At 32.8% G+C, this 24,303-nt stretch overlaps 8 protein-coding genes across 8 annotated transcripts; 4 read left to right on the forward strand and 4 right to left on the reverse strand.

The window, feature by feature from the left end:
- Positions 1 to 27: 27 nt before the first annotated feature.
- On the forward strand, positions 28 to 500 carry LOC149055624 (histone H2B). The gene has a single exon (XM_089226219.1). The coding sequence runs from the start codon at positions 68 to 70 to the stop codon at positions 446 to 448; it is 381 nt and encodes a 126-aa protein (XP_089082345.1). The 5' UTR covers positions 28 to 67; the 3' UTR covers positions 449 to 500.
- Positions 501 to 4,640: 4,140 nt separating this feature from the next.
- Positions 4,641 to 6,389, reverse strand: LOC149055625 (histone H1-like). The gene has a single exon (XM_089227612.1). The coding sequence runs from the start codon at positions 6,345 to 6,347 to the stop codon at positions 5,736 to 5,738; it is 612 nt and encodes a 203-aa protein (XP_089083738.1). The 5' UTR covers positions 6,348 to 6,389; the 3' UTR covers positions 4,641 to 5,735.
- Positions 6,390 to 8,890: 2,501 nt separating this feature from the next.
- On the reverse strand, positions 8,891 to 9,439 carry LOC149055626 (histone H3). The gene has a single exon (XM_089227464.1). The coding sequence runs from the start codon at positions 9,366 to 9,368 to the stop codon at positions 8,958 to 8,960; it is 411 nt and encodes a 136-aa protein (XP_089083590.1). The 5' UTR covers positions 9,369 to 9,439; the 3' UTR covers positions 8,891 to 8,957.
- A 186-nt stretch (positions 9,440 to 9,625) lies between these two features.
- On the forward strand, positions 9,626 to 10,048 carry LOC149055627 (histone H4). Its single transcript, XM_089227465.1, has one exon. The coding sequence runs from the start codon at positions 9,670 to 9,672 to the stop codon at positions 9,979 to 9,981; it is 312 nt and encodes a 103-aa protein (XP_089083591.1). The 5' UTR covers positions 9,626 to 9,669; the 3' UTR covers positions 9,982 to 10,048.
- Positions 10,049 to 11,714: 1,666 nt separating this feature from the next.
- On the reverse strand, positions 11,715 to 12,205 carry LOC149055628 (histone H2A-like). Its single transcript, XM_089226360.1, has one exon. The coding sequence runs from the start codon at positions 12,168 to 12,170 to the stop codon at positions 11,793 to 11,795; it is 378 nt and encodes a 125-aa protein (XP_089082486.1). The 5' UTR covers positions 12,171 to 12,205; the 3' UTR covers positions 11,715 to 11,792.
- Positions 12,206 to 12,555: 350 nt separating this feature from the next.
- LOC149055629 (histone H2B) lies at positions 12,556 to 13,028 on the forward strand. Its single transcript, XM_089226220.1, has one exon. It carries the CDS (start codon positions 12,596 to 12,598, stop codon positions 12,974 to 12,976), a length of 381 nt encoding a protein of 126 aa, XP_089082346.1. The 5' UTR covers positions 12,556 to 12,595; the 3' UTR covers positions 12,977 to 13,028.
- A 5,486-nt stretch (positions 13,029 to 18,514) lies between these two features.
- On the reverse strand, positions 18,515 to 19,299 carry LOC107171046 (cytochrome b-c1 complex subunit 6, mitochondrial-like). The gene is made up of 3 exons (XM_015521278.2): positions 19,140 to 19,299; positions 18,898 to 19,006; positions 18,515 to 18,841 (listed from the first exon to the last, which is right to left on the reverse strand). The coding sequence occupies exons 2-3, from the start codon at positions 19,003 to 19,005 to the stop codon at positions 18,668 to 18,670; spliced, it is 282 nt and encodes a 93-aa protein (XP_015376764.1). The 5' UTR covers position 19,006; positions 19,140 to 19,299; the 3' UTR covers positions 18,515 to 18,667.
- Positions 19,300 to 19,452: 153 nt separating this feature from the next.
- LOC107171048 (synaptic vesicle 2-related protein) lies at positions 19,453 to 24,288 on the forward strand. The gene is made up of 13 exons (XM_015521279.2): positions 19,453 to 19,632; positions 19,705 to 19,902; positions 20,054 to 20,238; positions 20,695 to 20,766; positions 21,173 to 21,297; positions 21,384 to 21,447; positions 21,730 to 21,855; positions 22,396 to 22,607; positions 22,670 to 22,869; positions 22,934 to 23,045; positions 23,125 to 23,209; positions 23,277 to 23,366; positions 23,459 to 24,288. Exons 2-13 carry the CDS (start codon positions 19,779 to 19,781, stop codon positions 23,594 to 23,596), a joined length of 1,533 nt encoding a protein of 510 aa, XP_015376765.2. The 5' UTR covers positions 19,453 to 19,632; positions 19,705 to 19,778; the 3' UTR covers positions 23,597 to 24,288.
- Positions 24,289 to 24,303: the final 15 nt, after the last annotated feature.

Below are 24,303 nucleotides of genomic sequence, written 5' to 3' on the forward strand. Positions count from 1 at the left end.
TACAGTTTATCATTTAGTTCTCAACGGTACAGTCGTCCACACGAGTAAACTTACAATATCATTCGAAATGGCTCCAGGAGGAAAATCCGCGGGTAAAGCAATGAAGAAATCGTCCGGCAAGGCACAAAAGAACATCGCCAAGTCCGACAAAAAGCGCAAGCCCAAGAGGAAAGAATCGTACGCCATCTACATCTACAAAGTGTTGAAACAAGTACATCCCGACACCGGTGTGTCGTCCAAAGCCATGAGCATCATGAACAGTTTCGTCAACGATCTGTTCGAGCGCATCGCCGCCGAATCCAGTCGTCTGGCCCACTACAACAAGCGTTCGACCATTACCAGCCGGGAAATCCAAACTGCCGTCAGACTTTTGTTGCCCGGTGAATTGGCCAAGCACGCCGTCAGTGAAGGCACCAAGGCAGTGACCAAATACACCAGCTCCAAATAAGCAGTCTCCAACTGTATAACCCATCTAAAAAGGCCCTTTTCAGGGCCACCAATCACACAGTTAAATCTCCCATCGATTATCGTAACAAAATAATTTCCCGTAGTGTATGAAACATTAATTACGGTTATCAGTGCTGGACCCTAGACTTGTCAAGAAAATTAGCTACAACTAGAGTGGCCCAAATGATTTTATAACATACGAAAAACATCAAATCTCGCCAGCCTGTGTAAACAAACAACAATTGCCGATGAATAATAATAATAAATTGGTATTAATAATGATGACTAATACTTGATGCCACCTAAATAATCGCAATAACAAATAGAAATAACATTGGATATATTTTATTATACGTGCATTAATGATCTTTTTTTCGCAATGGGAGAAACCTAGATAGTTATTATTTGTTTATCTATTTATAACAATTTCAATGTAAACGGAAGAAACATGGCATATTTATCAAACTTCCCCAAAAATCTGGACAAATATTTTTAAAAATAAACAGACGATGATGACGTGCACTCGTGAATTGTAATTAATGTTTTATACTTAATGGTCTCGTGAACATTGTTGAATTAATCGATTCCGATAGTCGACAGTTTCGGCTATTCGGGTCTTTTAAGCTATAAATATCACAACCATTTCGAGTTTCACTTAATCGTCTGTTTAACGGTGCTTTGTCCCTTGAACAATTTATCAATAAGCGATTTCTTACGAGTTCGGCGAATTATCCAAATAAGAAAAATGACCATCCATCAAATACAAGTTAAAGTGCCACGGTAGTACTAAAGCACCAAAACGATATTGCAATATTTTTATAATTAATATAGGTATTTAATGTCCAAAAATGCGTTTTATTATTTTTATTTTCTATCGCGACATTATCATGAAGTAAATTATTAAATTGTATAATGTTAAGGTGAATGACGACATTTGGTGAATGTCACATTCGCCGAAATTCCTGGTGAATGTCAATTTCTTCTTAGATGTAGACATTCACTGGTGAATGTTGACATGCTGTAAAAAAAAGATACTAATACCTAGTGATAAAATAGTTTTAATTAAAGGGTTAATAATGAAACATAAATTATATAATGGGTACAAACAGATAGACAGATACCGTAACGTTAAAGTGTTAAAGTCGTTGAACGCATCTCTGATAATATTATATAGATCATTAAACGCTGTACGATTAAACTATTATACGTTTCTACTGAAACATAATTTTCCCTTCAGCTATTGTGTGAACAATATCATATCTATAAACATTCACGATCTTTACGTGTGACACGATACACCACACTCCAATCGTTGAACGTCTAGACTCCAATTTTCAAGGCTGGGAAAGTTAACGATTTTTTTAAACTCGTTAAGTTAAGTTGTTTTAAAATAATAAAGTTAAGTTAAAAGTTATTCATATTTTTTCGTTAACTCGTTAAGTTAAACGTTAACTTAGAAAAAAAAAGTAACTTAACTTAGTTTAAAGTTAACATTTTCTAATTTGAAAAATAAAAAATTCCAAACACATAATAATGTTTATTAGTTAGTTTTTCTTCACGCCCAAGAAAATTACTGGGGAAATTTAAAATGATACATCAAAGCATTAACTAGCTATCGAAAAACATACTTTTCTAAAATCCTCATAAAAAAATTTGCATTATTCTTTGGACGAAAATTTATTTTTGAATAAAATTCACTTGAAATTAACATATTAATCTTAAAAAAAAGTAACTCGTTAAGTTAAAAGATAATTTGAAATAAAAGTAATGAGTTAATGAACTTAATTAACATTAACTTAACGTTTTAACTCAATTTTAACTTTTAATTCATTAATACCCTGCATTGCCAATTCTAACAAAACATTTTTAAAATTCATCAAAACTTAATATTGTGAATGTCAACATTCACCAAAACTCAATTGTGAATGTTAACACTCACCGATAATCGTTGTGAATGTTGACTTTCACCGGTGACTGTTGGTAATTTTTTTATATTTATTCAATATGTTGACATTCACCAATATTAATGTCATCATTCACCTTAACATATACGAGTACAAACAAAGATGTTTTTAAATCACAAATACAAAGACAGGCCGGGCGTGCGGCACTTACACCAGTGTTCGGTTACGACACCGAGTACGCGTGATACATGCTCGAAGAGCTGGTGGAGCAGGATTTGTTAAATATAACTCTTAGTTCTTTAAATTGCTAGTTTTAGATTATTACTTAACTATAAAGTTTAATATTAAGTTAGTTAATTGTTTAATATATTGTCAAATTTTTAATTTCTAACAAGTATACATGTATGTTGTACATTAAATAATGTTTAATTTTTTTCTCTGTCATATGTATTAATTATTAGTACACCTCACATAATATGTTCCTAACAATACTGTCATTAGAATTTTATTGTATATTAGAATTGATCATTATTATCATTATTATTATTATTATTATTATTATTATTATTATTATTATTATTACTATTATCATTATCATCATCATAGTAATACATATAAAACTAAAAAACACGACAATAATAATGAGTATTCGTAACGTCCTGATGCCATTTATATCGTAAATAATTGGCGATACTTAAAAAGTGGGAAATCACCGAACCTGTATAGTAAATTGATAACCATTGCAATAAAATATGTATTATTGAAACATATTGTTGTAATTGCTTGATGGTAAAATATAAATTGACGGCTCTGAAATTCAGCATAATGAACACACAACAATTCAGATCAAAAAATTAATAAATAAATAAAACAACTATTTAAGAAATAATATACTAAAATAATTGTTTCTATTGTGGTGTATTAAGTATACTATTGATTTTGATATTATTAATATATTATGTCGTGTGGGAATAACCGTCGATAACAAGAATTCGGAAAAAAACAAACATTCTAAAAATAACTAATCAACTAAAAATTCCCGAGCATTTTGGTTATAGAAAATTAAAGCAGTTATTACGATTGGACATAATTATAGACCTGAATAATATGTATTCGTAAATACGATTTTAGCATCAATGTTGAACAAAAACTTAAATGACAATTATTGTTCTTGATATATTAATAATTGTTGTGCAGGAATAACCATCATGAATTATGAACATGGCAGCAATCTTTACGACCACAGCGCAGCCTGTTACCACTAAATGTTTAATCACGAGACTCATTTCACGACATTTTCAGGAGCGGAATATGGTTCAATAATTTGTTCTTTTATTCTACTACCTACTCTTCACATCAATATATCGTACATATTCGTTTGATTATAAATTTATAAATAATTATTTAATAGTTATTTTTAATAATAAATTACACTTCGCTCATGTTGTGGGATTCATGTTTCAAAATAATGATTGACGATTGTTTGATACATTTATACTATTTTTTTACAGAAATATCTCTAATAGGAATATAGCTAGAAATTCGCTTGGTTAGACCGGTGTAAAATTCAATTAAAACACCGGGAATCCTGTGGTATAATAGACCATCGTTGATATTATGGTTTATGGACTTTTTCATCAAATACCTACAGTTCCTACAGCAGTTGGACACGCTTCGGTGTATCTACAATTGAGATAAGCAACTATGAAACTCTAAACATAATATTGGTAACGTCAAGTTCTTAAATTAGCTGTAATCTATTCAATAACTTGCTACAAAATTGAACTATCGTAATTATAAAACCCACATACAAACACAGATATTGATGTTCTAAACATCAATTTTAATAATAGGTCGATTCACTCTAATTTTTAAACTAACGGAGCTAATGGCGCAACTTGATAATAAGAGTCCTATGTGCTAATGTCCAGACTGAGGCTCTTACTTACCAATAAGAATGAAGAACAGTCCATATGCCTAATTATTATAACTAAAAAATATTATTTTTCATCCAATTCAGCTGTTACTGAAGATTATTTAAAATGTATCGGGAGGTGGGGCCCCCAAATGCGGTGGTCCCTGTGAATTACACACCCAACACCCCAGATAATTGCCCCACACTATAAACAGAGGTAAACTAGATCTGCTGAGCAAAGAATGGTTTCAAAACTAACGGTCTCCATCCTTGGATCTTAATCAAATCGACTTTAATCTATATTTGTTTCGTAATTAAGTTGATCCTGATGTTTCTTCAAAGTTAAAGAACAGTGATAAAATTATCCATAGATGTTCTAGTTTTATCAAGATAGTATAATTTACTCAAAAATGAACAAAAAAATAACATAAATACAAATGCGTAAATAAAAAAAGTACATAATTTGTTTCAAGTAACGAGTGTTTCAAAGCTAACAATTTAATTTAGCGCTTTTTTTTTAGCGTTATTGGGTAATTTCTATGGTTTTTAATGCATATATTTTGTTTAATACGCATACTATACAAATTTAGCGTATTTATTAATATATTATATTTTACTGTATATTATTGTTTATTTTTATTGATATGTGTTTTTAATGAATGCAATTGTCCCAAAACATATGCGTGTCAACATCATAACAGCAACAAGTCAATTTTTCCAATTTGATAAATAATAAATATGTATAATTCTAAATGAAAATACCCATTTGTATAAAAAAAAATATATACAAATGGTATTTGTAAGGACATTTTCGACTATTTTTTAGAACATATTTGTATGGTTTTAAGTTCATTTATTCCGAGCGCCACTCATGAGTCTATCACTTGTTTTTATGATTTTAGTAAGTTTAAACAATTTCATTTCAACAAAAATTTTGTTAAAGAGGCATTTAAAAATTTTTTTCTTCCATATTATATTCGTCAAATTAGTTGTAACGAACATATTTTGTTTAATTTTCATTAATTCATGTAAATGATACATAGTGGGAGTTAGTAATAGTATTTAATAAAACATTTTTTTTTATTTTTATTAAGTCTAAAATTACAGGAAAGACTAAAAATACCTGAATTCTAAACAGAAAATGATAACACGTTTTTGATAGATAAAAAATTGAAAACATAATAAATTGTTATTCATCAATTAAAATTTATAATGTTACTAGATTTTTACATAATATGAAATGTTACTAAAAATTATCGCACATATTATTATGTTAATTTGGTTTTCAAGAATCATTTTCTAACAATCGTGTTATCATATTCTCATAAGGAAACAACATTAAATTTAAAATCGCATCCGTACTTGAAAAAAAAGTACCCATTTTTTAATGATACTTGGCAATAATTGTGTAATAAAATTGGTGGTCCTGAAAAGGACCGTTTTACAGAGGGGAATGAAATATTTTTCCTTTACTTCTTTTTGGGGGCTGCGGTTTTCTTTGTTGGAGTTTTTTTCGATTTGGGTTTGGCAGCAGCTGGCTTTTTCGCTTTGGCTGGAGCCTTCTTCGGTGTAGTCGCCTTAGGTTTGGCGGCAGTTGCTTTTTTCGCTTTTTTGGCCGCGGGTTCGCCGGTCGCTGGTTTCTTGGCGGTCGCTAGCTTCTTCTTCTTCGGTGTTCCAGCGGTTTTTACTTTTTTGACGATGGATTTCTTCTTTTTGGCTATAACAGCCTTTTTCGGCTTAACCTCAGTGACAGGCAATTTGAAGTGACCTGAAGCGCCGGTGCCTTTTGTCTGAACGACGGTACCGTTGGCGACGGCGGCTTTCAAAAACTTTCTGATGAATGGCGCCAACTTTGCGGGATCGACTTTGTAGTTGGCAGCCAAGTATTTTTTGATGGCTGGCAATGACGAACCTTTCTTCTCCTTGAGCTCTTTAATGGCCGACGTAACCATCACGGATGTGGTCGGATGAGATGCAGCGGGCTTCGCGGCTTTAGCGGCCAACTTCTTCTTGGCAGGTGACTTCTTCGCGGCCGGCGACGCGGCTACTGGAGCCGGAGTTGTTGTGACGGTGTCTGTCATGTCGAGGACTACGTGTTGTACTGGTAAAAATTCAACTGTTAACTTCAGTGATGCCGAGTGAGTTTGAACATTTGTACATATATACTGTGCGCCGTACCGACTATTAAACCATAGCGATTCTCGTCGTTCTCCGGGCTATGGTTGTACAATCGTTTATTACAATATCTCAACGGGAAATGGTTGTAAAAATGTGATTTTGATCTTTTTTGAAAGCCAACTAAATTCTCAACGATCGCCGGTGATTTTTGTATCGACACACTGTAACACGAAACCACCACAGGCCGTCATTTCCACGCTTCCAACGGGGTTTTCGTAGACCATATAAGAAAGTATTCCGTATGATTGGAACTTGTTGAAAACTGTCAAAAATATTTTAGACGAATTCTCCACGAGTTTACCGAGATCGTAGCGTTTGGAGATTTACAATCGATCGATTTCCAGATGAACAGCAGCTTTTCGAAAATGAGGGTTTTAGGACTCCGCTACGGTGCGACGTTACCTGCCGGTTTCTACCTTTAAAACTTTTACGAACCAGACTTTATCGATAAATCTCGTATTAATCGTAACCGACTTAATGATTTTGAATAAATAATTATAATAACACGTTGTTCCGGGATTAAGGTCGATACTCAATTTTAAATGCACATAGCAAGTATACGTTATTTTTACGTATAGTAGCTGATAATAATTTATGATATTGTACGGCGTCTATTATTTGAAAGTACGTACCTTAATGGTAATTTTTAAAATGTTTAAAAACAAATTATTGTTTGGAATCCAACTCCTAATCGAAACAATAACAAATTGGTTATTTATTTTAACGGGATCGCAAACGGACAGTTATTTTAACCGAAATGTGCCAATATTTTGTCATTCATACCGATGGGACGCGATAGTGACATTGGATATCTGAAAACTTATTTCAATTCCTCTACTCGAAATCGATCAGTCAACTTTTGTAAAACTATATTTGTAATAACCGTAATAATATATACTAATATATTAAATATATACCAAATACGGTAGATATATTAATGTTATTAAAAGCCATTGTGCCGGTATTACCGTCGATAGCAAGAAATTGAAAAAACATTCTAAAAACAACTCGTAGATTAAAAGTATAAATTAAATTAATAAAACATTTGAGTGTTGATCATATTCCAGAGTAATATCGTTAGCTGGTAATCTAATCGCAAACCAACAACCAACAGACCGGGCCACGGCCTACTCCAACACGGTTAGCCAAGCTGGCCGCGTGGTATGACTTTCCGTAACTGGTGGTCGTAGAAAAATATAATGTAGACGCTTGATAGCAAACGCAAGCCATGACCGAATCAACCGGCGGTTTATTTACATTTTCTATGTGATCGGACACACTTTTTTACTCAGTATTTTCAATATTATGCTCTGGGATTTTTAATTGGTTAGTTATTTTTAGAATGTTTTTTTTCCGATTTCTTGTTATCGACGGTTTAACCCGCACGAACGGCTATTAATAATATTAACGATATCCATTGTAGGTAGTAATTCACGTGCACTAATCATACCATAATAGAAACGGCAATCTCAGTATAATTCTTACATAACCGAACGACAGATGTTTTCGTTATTTTCTTTTTATCCGTGTTATTGTGCATAGGATGGTCCAATTCGACGACACTCGGTTTTTATAAGAATCTAATGCATTATTATTGTTTCATGTTTTTTTTTTTTTAGAAAAGGAAATACAAACAAAACATGTCTGATTTGATTATTTTCCAACAACAATTTTTTATGAACACTATTCTGGGCCACTATTTTTTTCCAACAGTAAACCATGATACCAATATAACCCAATATACTCAGAACGTTCCGAATATGATATTGTTTTTAATTTAAAGTTCAATGTTCTGTCAATATGATAAAACGAATAAACTTATAAAATTTTTTATATTTTTTTGAACTGAACGTGCTGATGGCCCCCATCGCCCTTTTATCCTGGAAGCTTTCGTGTCCTCCGACGGTCGGACCATTTTCATCGCTACATATTCTGTACCTAAAATCGTTCCTGGATAGTCGAATTGCACTTTTCACCCAAATTAAATGGTCGGACTACTCTCGGGTTCAAAATATATATTCAATTTAATCGTTTGTAAAAAACTGTAACTACCGTTCCCGCTTAAGATTCGACCTTTAGAATACTAATTATTATTGTTGTGCTTTTTTAATTTTATATATTGTGTAACAATTAATAACACGTATATATTATTTGATAAAAAAAAAAAAAAAAAACGTTACACATTGATCACACTATAACATGTATTACATTGATGTTAGATTATTTGGTCTTCCTGTTTATCAACTGCGAATGCATAAAGAAAACAATTTCTAATAAATGCGCCATCCGACAGAGCCCCTGGGCTGCCAACATTAAATTTCTTAAGAAATCTAAACAAATGGGATGCAAACATATTAACCCACTTGGCGCGTTGCATATGGTTTTACCGAATACCGGTTACAGCAACATTTTTATTACACGACCAGCAAAAGTGTAGGTAAAAATATTGGTGGCCCTGAAAAGGGCCTTTTTAAGGTATGGAAACAACTATTATTGGCTATTAATAATTGAATTTAGGCACGTTCGCCGCGGATACGACGGGCCAATTGGATATCCTTTGGCATGATCGTGACACGCTTGGCGTGGATGGCGCACAAGTTGGTGTCTTCGAAAAGACCGACCAAGTAGGCCTCGCTAGCTTCTTGCAACGCCATAACGGCCGAGCTCTGGAAACGCAGGTCGGTCTTGAAGTCCTGGGCGATCTCACGTACCAGACGTTGGAATGGCAATTTGCGGATCAACAGTTCCGTGCTCTTCTGGTAACGACGGATTTCACGGAGGGCGACGGTTCCCGGACGATAACGATGTGGTTTCTTCACTCCTCCGGTGGCGGGTGCACTCTTACGTGCGGCTTTGGTGGCCAACTGTTTCCTGGGCGCCTTTCCGCCGGTCGACTTACGGGCTGTCTGCTTGGTACGTGCCATTGCGCTGCTCTACAGTATCGGGATACACTGAGTTGTGCTGAAAAACGTAAATATCAGACGACTGATGCGGTACGAACGCACTGCCAACCCGTATATATACGCAAATCGATACCGTATACGTCGTCCTCATTGGTCCGTGTTTAACGATTGGGCAGGTAGCGGGGGGATAACCGGCCGTGGTTCCGATTGGTGGTGGTTGTTTCGTGAAGAACGCTTAAAAGAGACGCCGTCCTGAGGTACGGTATCAGTCAACGTTCAGTTCGCATCCAGAACAAGTCGACTACTAGTTCCACGATTCAAAATGACAGGACGAGGCAAAGGAGGAAAAGGTTTGGGAAAAGGAGGCGCCAAACGTCATCGCAAAGTGCTCCGCGATAACATCCAGGGAATCACCAAGCCTGCCATCCGTCGGTTAGCCCGCCGAGGTGGTGTCAAACGTATATCCGGTTTGATTTACGAAGAAACCCGCGGTGTCCTGAAAGTGTTCCTGGAAAACGTGATCCGCGACGCAGTCACATACACCGAGCACGCCAAGAGAAAGACCGTCACCGCCATGGACGTCGTGTACGCTCTTAAACGACAAGGCCGTACTCTGTACGGTTTCGGAGGTTAAGAACCGACGTAATTTTTTTACTTGTGAAATTCATAACACCTTAAAAAGGCCCTTTTCAGGGCCACCATATACCGTCTATAATCCAATACTCTTAGTTGTTAATAACCAGTTCAGATATATATGCCTGCTAATTAACCCTGGGACTGCCAGTGTAACCACTGAGGTTTGCCAATTGTTTCGTTTATGGTAAATATGATATCAACGCTGTATTGTACAGTTTTCAAAATCACGCGTTCCATGGGGGTGGGCTTGAGTATTTAAATCGGAGCCTTTAAAGACCTGGAAATGTAGTCGTGTTCATACATTTTCTTTTACTCCGTTTGGTTATGGAATTGAAATATCTGTGTCTGCGATGTTTCTTGAAAATACAAAAAGCGTATACTGTAATATAATACGGCATCAACTATATTATTAATAGAAATCTATGCGGGTATTACCCACTATTGATAACAAGGATCGGAATGATGGGGAAAAAAAAAACATTCTAAATATAAATCGTTAGACAAAGACCCCCATAGGTTATTAATAGTGCGTTCACGGAACGAATGGCATAGCGAAAAAGTGAGTCCCAGGCGGCAGTTCTATAACAAGATTAGATATTTTAATTTGAACGCTATCACAATATTTCTCAAAACTAGAAAAAAAAGTAACGATTATATCTCCCAAATGCGCTCTTTTAGTTTTTTGTACTATCGAATTTTAAATCCCTGAATAATATTACGTACGATAAGATTAATACGTCATTAACGTAATATAATGTTGTTCTTGGAATATTGTTCGTATGTTTTAAATTGACTATGTTTACAATATTTCAATTACATTGAAACGATAGTTGTATATTGTCCATATTTAATTGAAAATCTTGCCGTAACCGGGTCTCGATCGAATAAAATGGCAACCATGGGAATTTAAAGTGTCACAACTGGTCTGAGTTTATTTTGAAAATCCTCTTATCTTAGATAATGAACTATTCAAGAACAATTTATAAGAATAATCGACACGAGTACAGTATAGTAATTCGATTTAATTGAATATCGCATCAATTAAACCTTTTATAATCTTGCAATACAATTGTCGGTTATCAAGTCAGTCGAATGGGGGTTATATAATCGAAAACAAATTTATTTCCAAATGGTTATAAAATCCGTATATCTCGAACAATTGTCGGTTCTTCGCCTCGACTGGTCTTTTAGATTACCGAAAAGATTGTCTCTTCGTTTATCTCGTAGAAATGGATCTAATGGAAATTCGGATTCAAAAGTTACCATCGGTGAACGTTCTTCGATTACAATTCCGATGGCAATGTTAATATTTGATGATGAAAATGAAACATGCTAACCGGTCAACTAAAGTTTGTGGAATTTTTCGGATCGGAATGCATGATGTATGATTGAATGTAGTGCTTCCTTCAGTTGAAAAGTAACAGAATTCCCTTCACATTATTATTTTCAATTTTTAAAATCTCTGAACAAGTTTCACGGATACACTACACGAATTCGTAACGGACAACAGTTTTATTATTGTTTAGCCTGCCGGTCGGTAATCGGTGAACAATTTGCTGTCACCGGTTTTTCTCGTTGAAAGATTGGCAATCAAGTGATAATTAGTGGTCGACGATCACAGTGTGTGTGAGTGTGTATTGTGATTGAATTATTCTAATGAATTTCCGGTTTGGAATACTCGTTGTTCACGGCATCATGGCAATAAAATTCATCTATCGCCGAATGGAAGATTTTTTTTTTTAATTTTTGGTGGCCCTGAAAAGGGCCGTTTTCAATATAGTGTTCGGCGGTATCAGATAACTGAGAGAATTAGGCTTTCTTCTCGGTCTTCTTGGGCAAAAGAACGGCTTGGATGTTGGGCAACACACCGCCTTGAGCGATGGTAACTCCGGACAACAATTTGTTCAACTCCTCGTCGTTTCTGATGGCCAATTGCAAATGTCTGGGGATGATACGAGACTTCTTGTTGTCACGGGCGGCATTACCGGCCAACTCCAAAACTTCAGCCGCCAAGTACTCCATGACGGCGGCCAGATATACCGGTGCTCCGGCTCCGACACGTTCAGCGTAGTTTCCTTTTCTCAACAGACGATGGATACGACCCACCGGGAACTGGAGTCCGGCACGTGACGACCTGGTCTTGGATTTGCCTCCCTTGGATTTTCCTGCTTTACCGCGTCCGCTCATGATTGTGGTTGGTGGTAGTCTATCGTTAGGTCAAAACTCGTTACTAAACAATACTGATGTGTAAAACCCCCGACATTTCGGTATATATAGTACAAAATGTGAATGACAACTCTGTGATTGGACAGAGGAACAAACGGTATGACGATGCTCCATCACAACGTCTGGTCGACATTCGCTACCAAACCATGTGGTTTTCATTCGGCATAATCGTGAAACATACTCGTGGATAAACTACCGTTTTTAGTTATTGTGGCTAAGTCGACGATCCTACTTATACCGTTCATCGTTGTACTATATTGACCAATAAACAAACGAGTTATCGCTTGGGTTTTGGGAATATATACTCACCGTTATCGCGTACAGTTTATCATTTAGTTCTCAACGGTACAGTCGTCCACACGAGTAAACTTACAATATCATTCGAAATGGCTCCAGGAGGAAAATCCGCGGGTAAAGCAATGAAGAAATCGTCCGGCAAGGCACAAAAGAACATCGCCAAGTCCGACAAAAAGCGCAAGCCCAAGAGGAAAGAATCGTACGCCATCTACATCTACAAAGTGTTGAAACAAGTACATCCCGACACCGGTGTGTCGTCCAAAGCCATGAGCATCATGAACAGTTTCGTCAACGATCTGTTCGAGCGCATCGCCGCCGAATCCAGTCGTCTGGCCCACTACAACAAGCGTTCGACCATTACCAGCCGGGAAATCCAAACTGCCGTCAGACTTTTGTTGCCCGGTGAATTGGCCAAGCACGCCGTCAGTGAAGGCACCAAGGCAGTGACCAAATACACCAGCTCCAAATAAGCAGTCTCCAACTGTATAACCCATCTAAAAAGGCCCTTTTCAGGGCCACCAATCACACAGTTAAATCTCCCATCGATTATCGTAACAAAATAATTTCCCGTAGTGTATGAAACATTAATTACGGTTATCAGTGCTGGACCCTAGACTTGTCAAGAAAATTAGCTACAACTAGAGTGGCCCAAATGATTTTATAACATACGAAAAACATCAAATCTCGCCAGCCTGTGTAAACAAACAACAATTGCCGATGAATAATAATAATAAATTGGTATTAATAATGATGACTAATACTTGATGCCACCTAAATAATCGCAATAACAAATAGAAATAACATTGGATATATTTTATTATACGTGCATTAATGATCTTTTTTTCGCAATGGGAGAAACCTAGATAGTTATTATTTGTTTATCTATTTATAACAATTTCAATGTAAACGGAAGAAACATGGCATATTTATCAAACTTCCCCAAAAATCTGGACAAATATTTTTAAAAATAAACAGACGATGATGACGTGCACTCGTGAATTGTAATTAATGTTTTATACTTAATGGTCTCGTGAACATTGTTGAATTAATCGATTCCGATAGTCGACAGTTTCGGCTATTCGGGTCTTTTAAGCTATAAATATCACAACCATTTCGAGTTTCACTTAATCGTCTGTTTAACGGTGCTTTGTCCCTTGAACAATTTATCAATAAGCGATTTCTTACGAGTTCGGCGAATTATCCAAATAAGAAAAATGACCATCCATCAAATACAAGTTAAAGTGCCACGGTAGTACTAAAGCACCAAAACGATATTGCAATATTTTTATAATTAATATAGGTATTTAATGTCCAAAAATGCGTTTTATTATTTTTATTTTCTATCGCGACATTATCATGAAGTAAATTATTAAATTGTATAATGTTAAGGTGAATGACGACATTTGGTGAATGTCACATTCGCCGAAATTCCTGGTGAATGTCAATTTCTTCTTAGATGTAGACATTCACTGGTGAATGTTGACATGCTGTAAAAAAAAGATACTAATACCTAGTGATAAAATAGTTTTAATTAAAGGGTTAATAATGAAACATAAATTATATAATGGGTACAAACAGATAGACAGATACCGTAACGTTAAAGTGTTAAAGTCGTTGAACGCATCTCTGATAATATTATATAGATCATTAAACGCTGTACGATTAAACTATTATACGTTTCTACTGAAACATAATTTTCCCTTCAGCTATTGTGTGAACAATATCATATCTATAAACATTCACGATCTTTACGTGTGACACGATACACCACACTCCAATCGTTGAACGTCTAGACTCCAATTTTCAAGGCTGGGAAAGTTAACGATTTTTTTAAACTCGTTAAGTTAAGTTGTTTTAAAATAATAAAGTTAAGTTAAAAGTTATTCATATTTTTTCGTTAACTCGTTAAGTTAAACGTTAACTTAGAAAAAAAAAGTAACTTAACTTAGTTTAAAGTTAACATTTTCTAATTTGAAAAATAAAAAATTCCAAACACATAATAATGTTTATTAGTTAGTTTTTCTTCACGCCCAAGAAAATTACTGGGGAAATTTAAAATGATACATCAAAGCATTAACTAGCTATCGAAAAACATACTTTTCTAAAATCCTCATAAAAAAATTTGCATTATTCTTTGGACGAAAATTTATTTTTGAATAAAATTCACTTGAAATTAACATATTAATCTTAAAAAAAAGTAACTCGTTAAGTTAAAAGATAATTTGAAATAAAAGTAATGAGTTAATGAACTTAATTAACATTAACTTAACGTTTTAACTCAATTTTAACTTTTAATTCATTAATACCCTGCATTGCCAATTCTAACAAAACATTTTTAAAATTCATCAAAACTTAATATTGTGAATGTCAACATTCACCAAAACTCAATTGTGAATGTTAACACTCACCGATAATCGTTGTGAATGTTGACTTTCACCGGTGACTGTTGGTAATTTTTTTATATTTATTCAATATGTTGACATTCACCAATATTAATGTCATCATTCACCTTAACATATACGAGTACAAACAAAGATGTTTTTAAATCACAAATACAAAGACAGGCCGGGCGTGCGGCACTTACACCAGTGTTCGGTTACGACACCGAGTACGCGTGATACATGCTCGAAGAGCTGGTGGAGCAGGATTTGTTAAATATAACTCTTAGTTCTTTAAATTGCTAGTTTTAGATTATTACTTAACTATAAAGTTTAATATTAAGTTAGTTAATTGTTTAATATATTGTCAAATTTTTAATTTCTAACAAGTATACATGTATGTTGTACATTAAATAATGTTTAATTTTTTTCTCTGTCATATGTATTAATTATTAGTACACCTCACATAATATGTTCCTAACAATACTGTCATTAGAATTTTATTGTATATTAGAATTGATCATTATTATCATTATTATTATTATTATTATTATTATTATTATTATTATTATTATTACTATTATCATTATCATCATCATAGTAATACATATAAAACTAAAAAACACGACAATAATAATGAGTATTCGTAACGTCCTGATGCCATTTATATCGTAAATAATTGGCGATACTTAAAAAGTGGGAAATCACCGAACCTGTATAGTAAATTGATAACCATTGCAATAAAATATGTATTATTGAAACATATTGTTGTAATTGCTTGATGGTAAAATATAAATTGACGGCTCTGAAATTCAGCATAATGAACACACAACAATTCAGATCAAAAAATTAATAAATAAATAAAACAACTATTTAAGAAATAATATACTAAAATAATTGTTTCTATTGTGGTGTATTAAGTATACTATTGATTTTGATATTATTAATATATTATGTCGTGTGGGAATAACCGTCGATAACAAGAATTCGGAAAAAAACAAACATTCTAAAAATAACTAATCAACTAAAAATTCCCGAGCATTTTGGTTATAGAAAATTAAAGCAGTTATTACGATTGGACATAATTATAGACCTGAATAATATGTATTCGTAAATACGATTTTAGCATCAATGTTGAACAAAAACTTAAATGACAATTATTGTTCTTGATATATTAATAATTGTTGTGCAGGAATAACCATCATGAATTATGAACATGGCAGCAATCTTTACGACCACAGCGCAGCCTGTTACCACTAAATGTTTAATCACGAGACTCATTTCACGACATTTTCAGGAGCGGAATATGGTTCAATAATTTGTTCTTTTATTCTACTACCTACTCTTCACATCAATATATCGTACATATTCGTTTGATTATAAATTTATAAATAATTATTTAATAGTTATTTTTAATAATAAATTACACTTCGCTCATGTTGTGGGATTCATGTTTCAAAATAATGATTGACGATTGTTTGATACATTTATACTATTTTTTTACAGAAATATCTCTAATAGGAATATAGCTAGAAATTCGCTTGGTTAGACCGGTGTAAAATTCAATTAAAACACCGGGAATCCTGTGGTATAATAGACCATCGTTGATATTATGGTTTATGGACTTTTTCATCAAATACCTACAGTTCCTACAGCAGTTGGACACGCTTCGGTGTATCTACAATTGAGATAAGCAACTATGAAACTCTAAACATAATATTGGTAACGTCAAGTTCTTAAATTAGCTGTAATCTATTCAATAACTTGCTACAAAATTGAACTATCGTAATTATAAAACCCACATACAAACACAGATATTGATGTTCTAAACATCAATTTTAATAATAGGTCGATTCACTCTAATTTTTAAACTAACGGAGCTAATGGCGCAACTTGATAATAAGAGTCCTATGTGCTAATGTCCAGACTGAGGCTCTTACTTACCAATAAGAATGAAGAACAGTCCATATGCCTAATTATTATAACTAAAAAATATTATTTTTCATCCAATTCAGCTGTTACTGAAGATTATTTAAAATGTATCGGGAGGTGGGGCCCCCAAATGCGGTGGTCCCTGTGAATTACACACCCAACACCCCAGATAATTGCCCCACACTATAAACAGAGGTAAACTAGATCTGCTGAGCAAAGAATGGTTTCAAAACTAACGGTCTCCATCCTTGGATCTTAATCAAATCGACTTTAATCTATATTTGTTTCGTAATTAAGTTGATCCTGATGTTTCTTCAAAGTTAAAGAACAGTGATAAAATTATCCATAGATGTTCTAGTTTTATCAAGATAGTATAATTTACTCAAAAATGAACAAAAAAATAACATAAATACAAATGCGTAAATAAAAAAAGTACATAATTTGTTTCAAGTAACGAGTGTTTCAAAGCTAACAATTTAATTTAGCGCTTTTTTTTTAGCGTTATTGGGTAATTTCTATGGTTTTTAATGCATATATTTTGTTTAATACGCATACTATACAAATTTAGCGTATTTATTAATATATTATATTTTACTGTATATTATTGTTTATTTTTATTGATATGTGTTTTTAATGAATGCAATTGTCCCAAAACATATGCGTGTCAACATCATAACAGCAACAAGTCAATTTTTCCAATTTGATAAATAATAAATATGTATAATTCTAAATGAAAATACCCATTTGTATAAAAAAAAATATATACAAATGGTATTTGTAAGGACATTTTCGACTATTTTTTAGAACATATTTGTATGGTTTTAAGTTCATTTATTCCGAGCGCCACTCATGAGTCTATCACTTGTTTTTATGATTTTAGTAAGTTTAAACAATTTCATTTCAACAAAAATTTTGTTAAAGAGGCATTTAAAAATTTTTTTCTTCCATATTATATTCGTCAAATTAGTTGTAACGAACATATTTTGTTTAATTTTCATTAATTCATGTAAATGATACATAGTGGGAGTTAGTAATAGTATTTAATAAAACATTTTTTTTTATTTTTATTAAGTCTAAAATTACAGGAAAGACTAAAAATACCTGAATTCTAAACAGAAAATGATAACACGTTTTTGATAGATAAAAAATTGTTATTCATCAATTAAAATTTATAATGTTACTAGATTTTTACATAATATGAAATGTTACTAAAAATTATCGCACATATTATTATGTTAATTTGGTTTTCAAGAATCATTTTCTAACAATCGTGTTATCATATTCTCATAAGGAAACAACATTAAATTTAAAATTCTTCCCATTTAAAGGTCATACTTGAAAAAAAAAAGTACCCAATTTTTAATGATACCAATAAGCTAAACCCATTTTAGACGGATAAAAATATGAAATTGAGTTTAAAATTTACGTTTAAAAAAAAAATATATATATATTTAATTTAAACAACAATGTTTAGTTAAAACAGATTTCTAATGGTATAATCTATCTTTGATCATAATTCAGAATATTAGTACTATCACTAGGTATAATGTCTGAAAAATAAATTTATAATGTTATATTACAACAAAAGTGATGTGTAGCATTGTTTCTAACAATTGCGCGTATTCTAAATGATTTTAATAATTCAGATGAGGTGTCATCAATTAGTAGGGTAGTAGAGTATCAGTAGAATAGAACTAGTTGTCAATCAACTCAGATTTTATTGGAAAATCGAAAAAAAAAACAAGAAATAATGGTAATATCATATCATTGTTTACAGAATGGATTATACCACACATAAAATACCTAAGGCTAAATGGCTGTCAAACTGCAACACCATATATTATACATTATTCACTTGAGATGATCAAACAGGTCTTTTGCGATACATTTATCAACGACTTCCAGAAAATCCCAGAATTCTTCAACACAGGTTTCAGCCGTTGCTTTTCTAGAATTTACCCGAGTGTTGCATTCTTGCAGCTTGGCAAACCGTTCTTGCGCTTCTTTTTGTTGTTCACACTTAGCCTAAAAATACACATAACATTGATTTCGGTGTCGTAGTGTAGTATCACCAAACTTACCCTCAACACCTTGGCAGGGTCAACTAATTCTTCTTCTTCGGCTCTGACCACGCCAAAAGGAGACTGCACAAGCTTGGAGAGCGTTTCTTTTATACCGGCGAACAACATCCTGAAACAAATTATGTCAGTCGTCAATGATGACGGTTCCTTGTGTTGACCTTTGACTACGACGTCCCTCCTTTACAGAAAGGCGTTAGTCACGTGTATCATCAAACGAAAATTGGTTAAAAAAAAATACTCACTTATGTCGACTGATTCTTACTCTTTATGGACGATATTAAAATAATTTGGTATGTATATTACTAATCTCGTAGGAACGAGGTCGGAAAATTCTCTGTGAAGTCGATCTTTCGGCTTTGAAAAGAAATCTCTGCAATCAGTTTTCTAAACAGCTGTGGCCGTCCGTATTATCGGCCTGACTCTTGGAGAAATAAACGTCGATATCGTTGGCTCCATAGAATAAAAGAGCGATAAATATGCATAGATCTGTGTAAAAAGAAATTATGATAAATTCGCCGCGCCGATAAGGCGATAACATTGTGGACATGGTTATGAATGATAATAAATAATATTAAACATTTTATATTTAGACTGACGTCGTACTCTTTAGTCTATTAGTCTTTACTCGTGTGACGTGTAGTTTTATCTCATGCTCATCTCTCGTATTCTTTACTAATTTTCTGTGGTCAAACGCTCGAACTACCGTCATCTAAGTATCTCGTATTCCGAAATTCGGTAGGTTCAATTACGAATTCAAACCATTTAAACAACATATTATTAACATCTATTGTTGGTTTTTCATTCTAGTTTTCAATTCCCATTTCTTCGACGTTCTGTAACTGCGCTATGTGACACATCCGGTTTGAGTCCTCGACGAAACGATGGAGTCCTGCTCGTCAGGTTACCAAAATCTAAACGAATCTGACCGCAGAATCAGCAATGCCTTTAGCTCCAAGAAACAAGCACAAGACTTTGAAATGAGTAACGTGACCGTTGTGCCGGATGGTAAGTACTGTTTTCACGATCGTTATATTAGGCTATGAGGCCATTTGCCAACAAAAACTGAAAAACATCATTCAGTTATGCCTACAAGTTGGTTGTATAAGACCTGTGGCTCGCAAACAGTTTTAACGTTTTTCTATTCTACTCCTGGCAGAAACATATACGGTCGCTCAAGCTGTAGATGCTTTTGGATTCGGTAGATTTCAAGTGAAATTGTCGTTATTCACTGGACTTTGTTGGATGGCTGATAGCATGGAAACGACCATACTGAGCATTTTATCACCCACTTTGCAATATGAATGGCAGATAACACTGTTTCAACAAGCTTTAGCAACAACTGTGAGTTTACCTTAAGTGTTCAACTAATTCTGTATGTTATTGGTTTTTATAAGTTAAGTTACTTACAGTAGAGCCTTTATTAACCGTTGTACTTAGTTAACCATCAGCGTCTACAATCCCTTATTAACACAATGCAAATTACTCACACATTGGAGTAAAATCTTGTCACCTTTTGTGTGTGCAGGTGTATCCGTTACATTCCTACAATATATGCTAGATAATTGATGTAATCGATTCTTGAGCGAGGTAAATGCATCAATAAGTATTAGTAATTATGCGCCAAAATATATAAATTCTTGAAGAAAATATTAATGTATACCTTTATAGGTATATTATTGTGTTTAATATTTCCAATTTCTCGCTTATCTTGGATTATCCATCAAAATTCTACTGTTAAAATTTGTAATATAATATTGTTTTGTATTCTGTTTTTATACTTATATTAATTGTTTTTAGGTTGTTTTTATGGGTATGATGTTGAGTTTACCATTTTGGGGATCATTCAGCGACAAGTTTGGCCGAAAAACGGTATGCTTATTGATTACTTTACTAAGTCAAAGAGGGATTAAATGACTATTTGGTCCATAATAATATAGCCTAACAGACCATTTTCATCAAAAACATATAGCCATTTGTACTTGAATAGATTCAATAATAATTAATGATTAATTAATACTTTGATACGAGTCCTTCTGGGACCCATACGAGTATTTATATTCATGATATTATTGTTATGAAATTATGATATAAAAAAAAACTATTGAAGTTGTTAAATTAGTTTAGAATTAAGTTTAACTCCAAATTAAAAACACTACAAAGTACAAATGTCACTTAGTCCCTTTTAATTTACTATCAAAAATTAATGAAAAACATTTATTTTTTATTCCATATTAATTTTAATGAAACTTATACTATAATGTTCTATATTTTACAGGCTTTAACTCTATGTTCAGTGCTATTGTTCTATTTTGGCATTCTTAGCTCAATATCACCAAACTATACATGGTTATTGGTTTTACGAGGATTAGTCGGATTTGCTATTGGTTGTTCTCCACAGTCGTATGTTAAAATAATTATATTACGTAACAATTGTTTCATTTAGTATCTTGACATATTTTGTTTGTGATGTATTGTATATTTGTTAGTGTTACGTTATATGCAGAATTTTTACCTTGTAAACAGCGGGCGAAATGTGTAGTGCTACTTGATGTAAGTTTGGGCATTAGTTATATTGGAATAGATAATATTATGTGTTTATAGTCATATTGTATTGTTACGTAACTTACGTATGATTATATCAATAACAAATAGAGGCGTTGTGAGAAAAAATTTTCAAATGACATTTTTTTCATGTTTGTTACACATTATTTGATTGATATAAACTAAATTATGTATTCATAACTGCCATAATGAAAATCTATCTCAGACCGCCTCATGAAAATTATAAATACCTAATCAAAAATTAATATTTTTGTTTCAATTTTTATTTAGTGTTTTTGGGCGCTCGGAGCATGCTTCGAAGTTCTCTTGGCCTTAATAGTGATGCCCACATTAGGCTGGAAATGGCTTTTAGTACTATCCACAGCACCATTGCTTGGTTTCGCATGTGTGTGTCCGGTAATGAAACCTCATAAATGCTTTTTGCATGATCTTTAATATCACTGATTACATCACAAAGATCTAACAGGCAATATAATATGCTCTGTTCAAATTCAAATGGTTAGATTTTTGTGATATAAATGATTTAAGTTTAAAAATACAAATAACTTATACAACATTAAATCTTTTATATTTTATTATTACACTATACATCAGTTTGAAAGTTTTAAGTATAACACAGTAAAATAGTTTAAGGTTTTTAATGATATTATTGCACATGTCCTAAACTGTGCAAAAACGATAAAAAATAAAGCACCGTTCAAATAAAATATTCTAATTATACCATAATATGCAAAAAAAAATTCCAAATTGTATTGATTGTAATTTTTATTTTATTTATTGACTAAGTTGAAACCTTAAGCACTTAGTTTTAGTTGCAATGGTAGATACTTCACATTGTTTTTTCTAGGTTAGAACTTAGCATATTGTATAAATAAAACAGTAATTATTATAGTAATCAATAATGATCAAACACATATTTGTTTTTACAATTTTTAGTGGTTACCAGAATCAGCCAAGTATTTAGTAACTAATGGTCAAACAGATAAGGCAATTGAAACATTAAAAAAAGTTGCACACGATAATGGAAAACCAATGCTCTTAGGTAGATTGGTTGTTGACGATGTAGTTCTAGAAGAAAAACATGGTCATTTTACTGACCTCCTGTTGCCGCAACTCAGAGTCTCATCTATTTTACTCTGGTTCATTTGGTGATTCATTCAAAACACAAATTTACTCATGTTGTTTTAATACTTAAACATATAAAAAATAGGTTGGTCTGTGCATTTTGCTACTACGGAATTGTGTTGATGTCTACCGGCCTATTTGAGAGCAGTAACAATATTAGGACGTGTTCGTCAAACTTGGACAGTGGAATTTTTAAGACTGTGCAGTCTTGTACTGCCGAATCTCATTATTTGACAACTCGTGACTACATTGATCTTCTGTGGACAACACTAGCAGAATTTCCTGGTAATAACAATAGTCTTAAGTGAAAATGAACTTCCATTGAACAAAAATATACACATTTTTACAGGGATATTTGCCACCATTTTAGTGATAGATAGATTTGGTCGAAAGATTACATTGGTTTTTCAATTCACATTATTTGCTATTACTTTATTTTTACTATTTCAGTATGCAAAACAGTAAGAACTTAATTTTAAACTTCATCTATAACACAGTTATTTGCTTTACTTAAATTTATTACTTTATATTTGTTTTTAGTCGTGTACTGTTAACAATCACATTGTTTTTAGCAAGAGGTATTATTGCAGGAGTATTCCAAGCCATATATGTTTATACTCCAGAGGTAATTTCAGCAATTGTGATATATTAAATTTGTATTGTTTTTTTTTTTTATATAACTGATGTTATAGGTTTATCCAACACCATTGAAATCCATAGGTGTCGGAACTTGCAGTGCTATGGCCCGCCTAGGTGCTATGGTTACGCCATATGTTGCACAGGTATGCCTGATAGCCAAAATACAATTCCTATCACTCAGATGTTCAAGTACACCATTGAATAGAAAATGATTAATTATTATATTATATTTTAGGTATTGCTCAAGTCATCATTTAATACATCGATAATCATATACATAACTGCAGCTCTAATGGCTGCTATAGCGAGTTCATTATTGCCAATAGAAACTAAAGGAAGGGATATGAAAGAAGAATATGTGGAAAAAGAATAGCTTTAAAAATAATATTTTATTTATGTAAAATGTACTATTTCTTTTATCAGAAGTGTAGTTTACCATTCACCTAGGGATTTTGATTATTATTACCTAAGTTTTGATTATGTTTTACTGTAAGTAATATTTTTTAGAGCAGTTACACAACTAGTATGTTTATATAATGGAGATAAAAAGGTTTTGTTTCTATAGGTACTTTTATTTTTTATACTGGTAAATAAAAAAACTTAAACTATAGAATATATTTTATTTTAACTATTTAAAATATAGAAGCAAGTATTCATGGATTCAGACCATTTTAGTCCTATCTTATAAACATACTAAATGTAGCAATTACACACTTTTCTAAATAATTATGGAAAATCCCTGTGACAGTAGGACCACTGTGATTTTCTGTTCACAAGTGACAGTCTGTTCACAAAAAATCTTTATGGTTAAAATCATGTTTACTATTAGTTCTTAGCCCTAGCATGAAATAATTCTGATTGAACCTTAATTTTAACTTGTATTAAATACACAATTCAAAGCAGCATGGTAAACTACACTTGATCCATATTTTAATTTATTAAATTGTAAATACAGTTATGATTTCTTGGTTTGATAGGAATGAATATTGACTTTATGAGAAATTAAAACTTATTTTATTTTTACTTACTTGCTTTAAATAGAACCAAGTATCTATTTATTGTTAATTGTAATTATATTTT

This window comes from Diuraphis noxia, unplaced genomic scaffold (assembly GCF_037042655.1).
Source record: "Diuraphis noxia isolate RWA-SAM2 unplaced genomic scaffold, SU_Dnox_SAM2 contig0004, whole genome shotgun sequence".
Taxonomy (NCBI): domain Eukaryota; kingdom Metazoa; phylum Arthropoda; class Insecta; order Hemiptera; family Aphididae; genus Diuraphis; species Diuraphis noxia.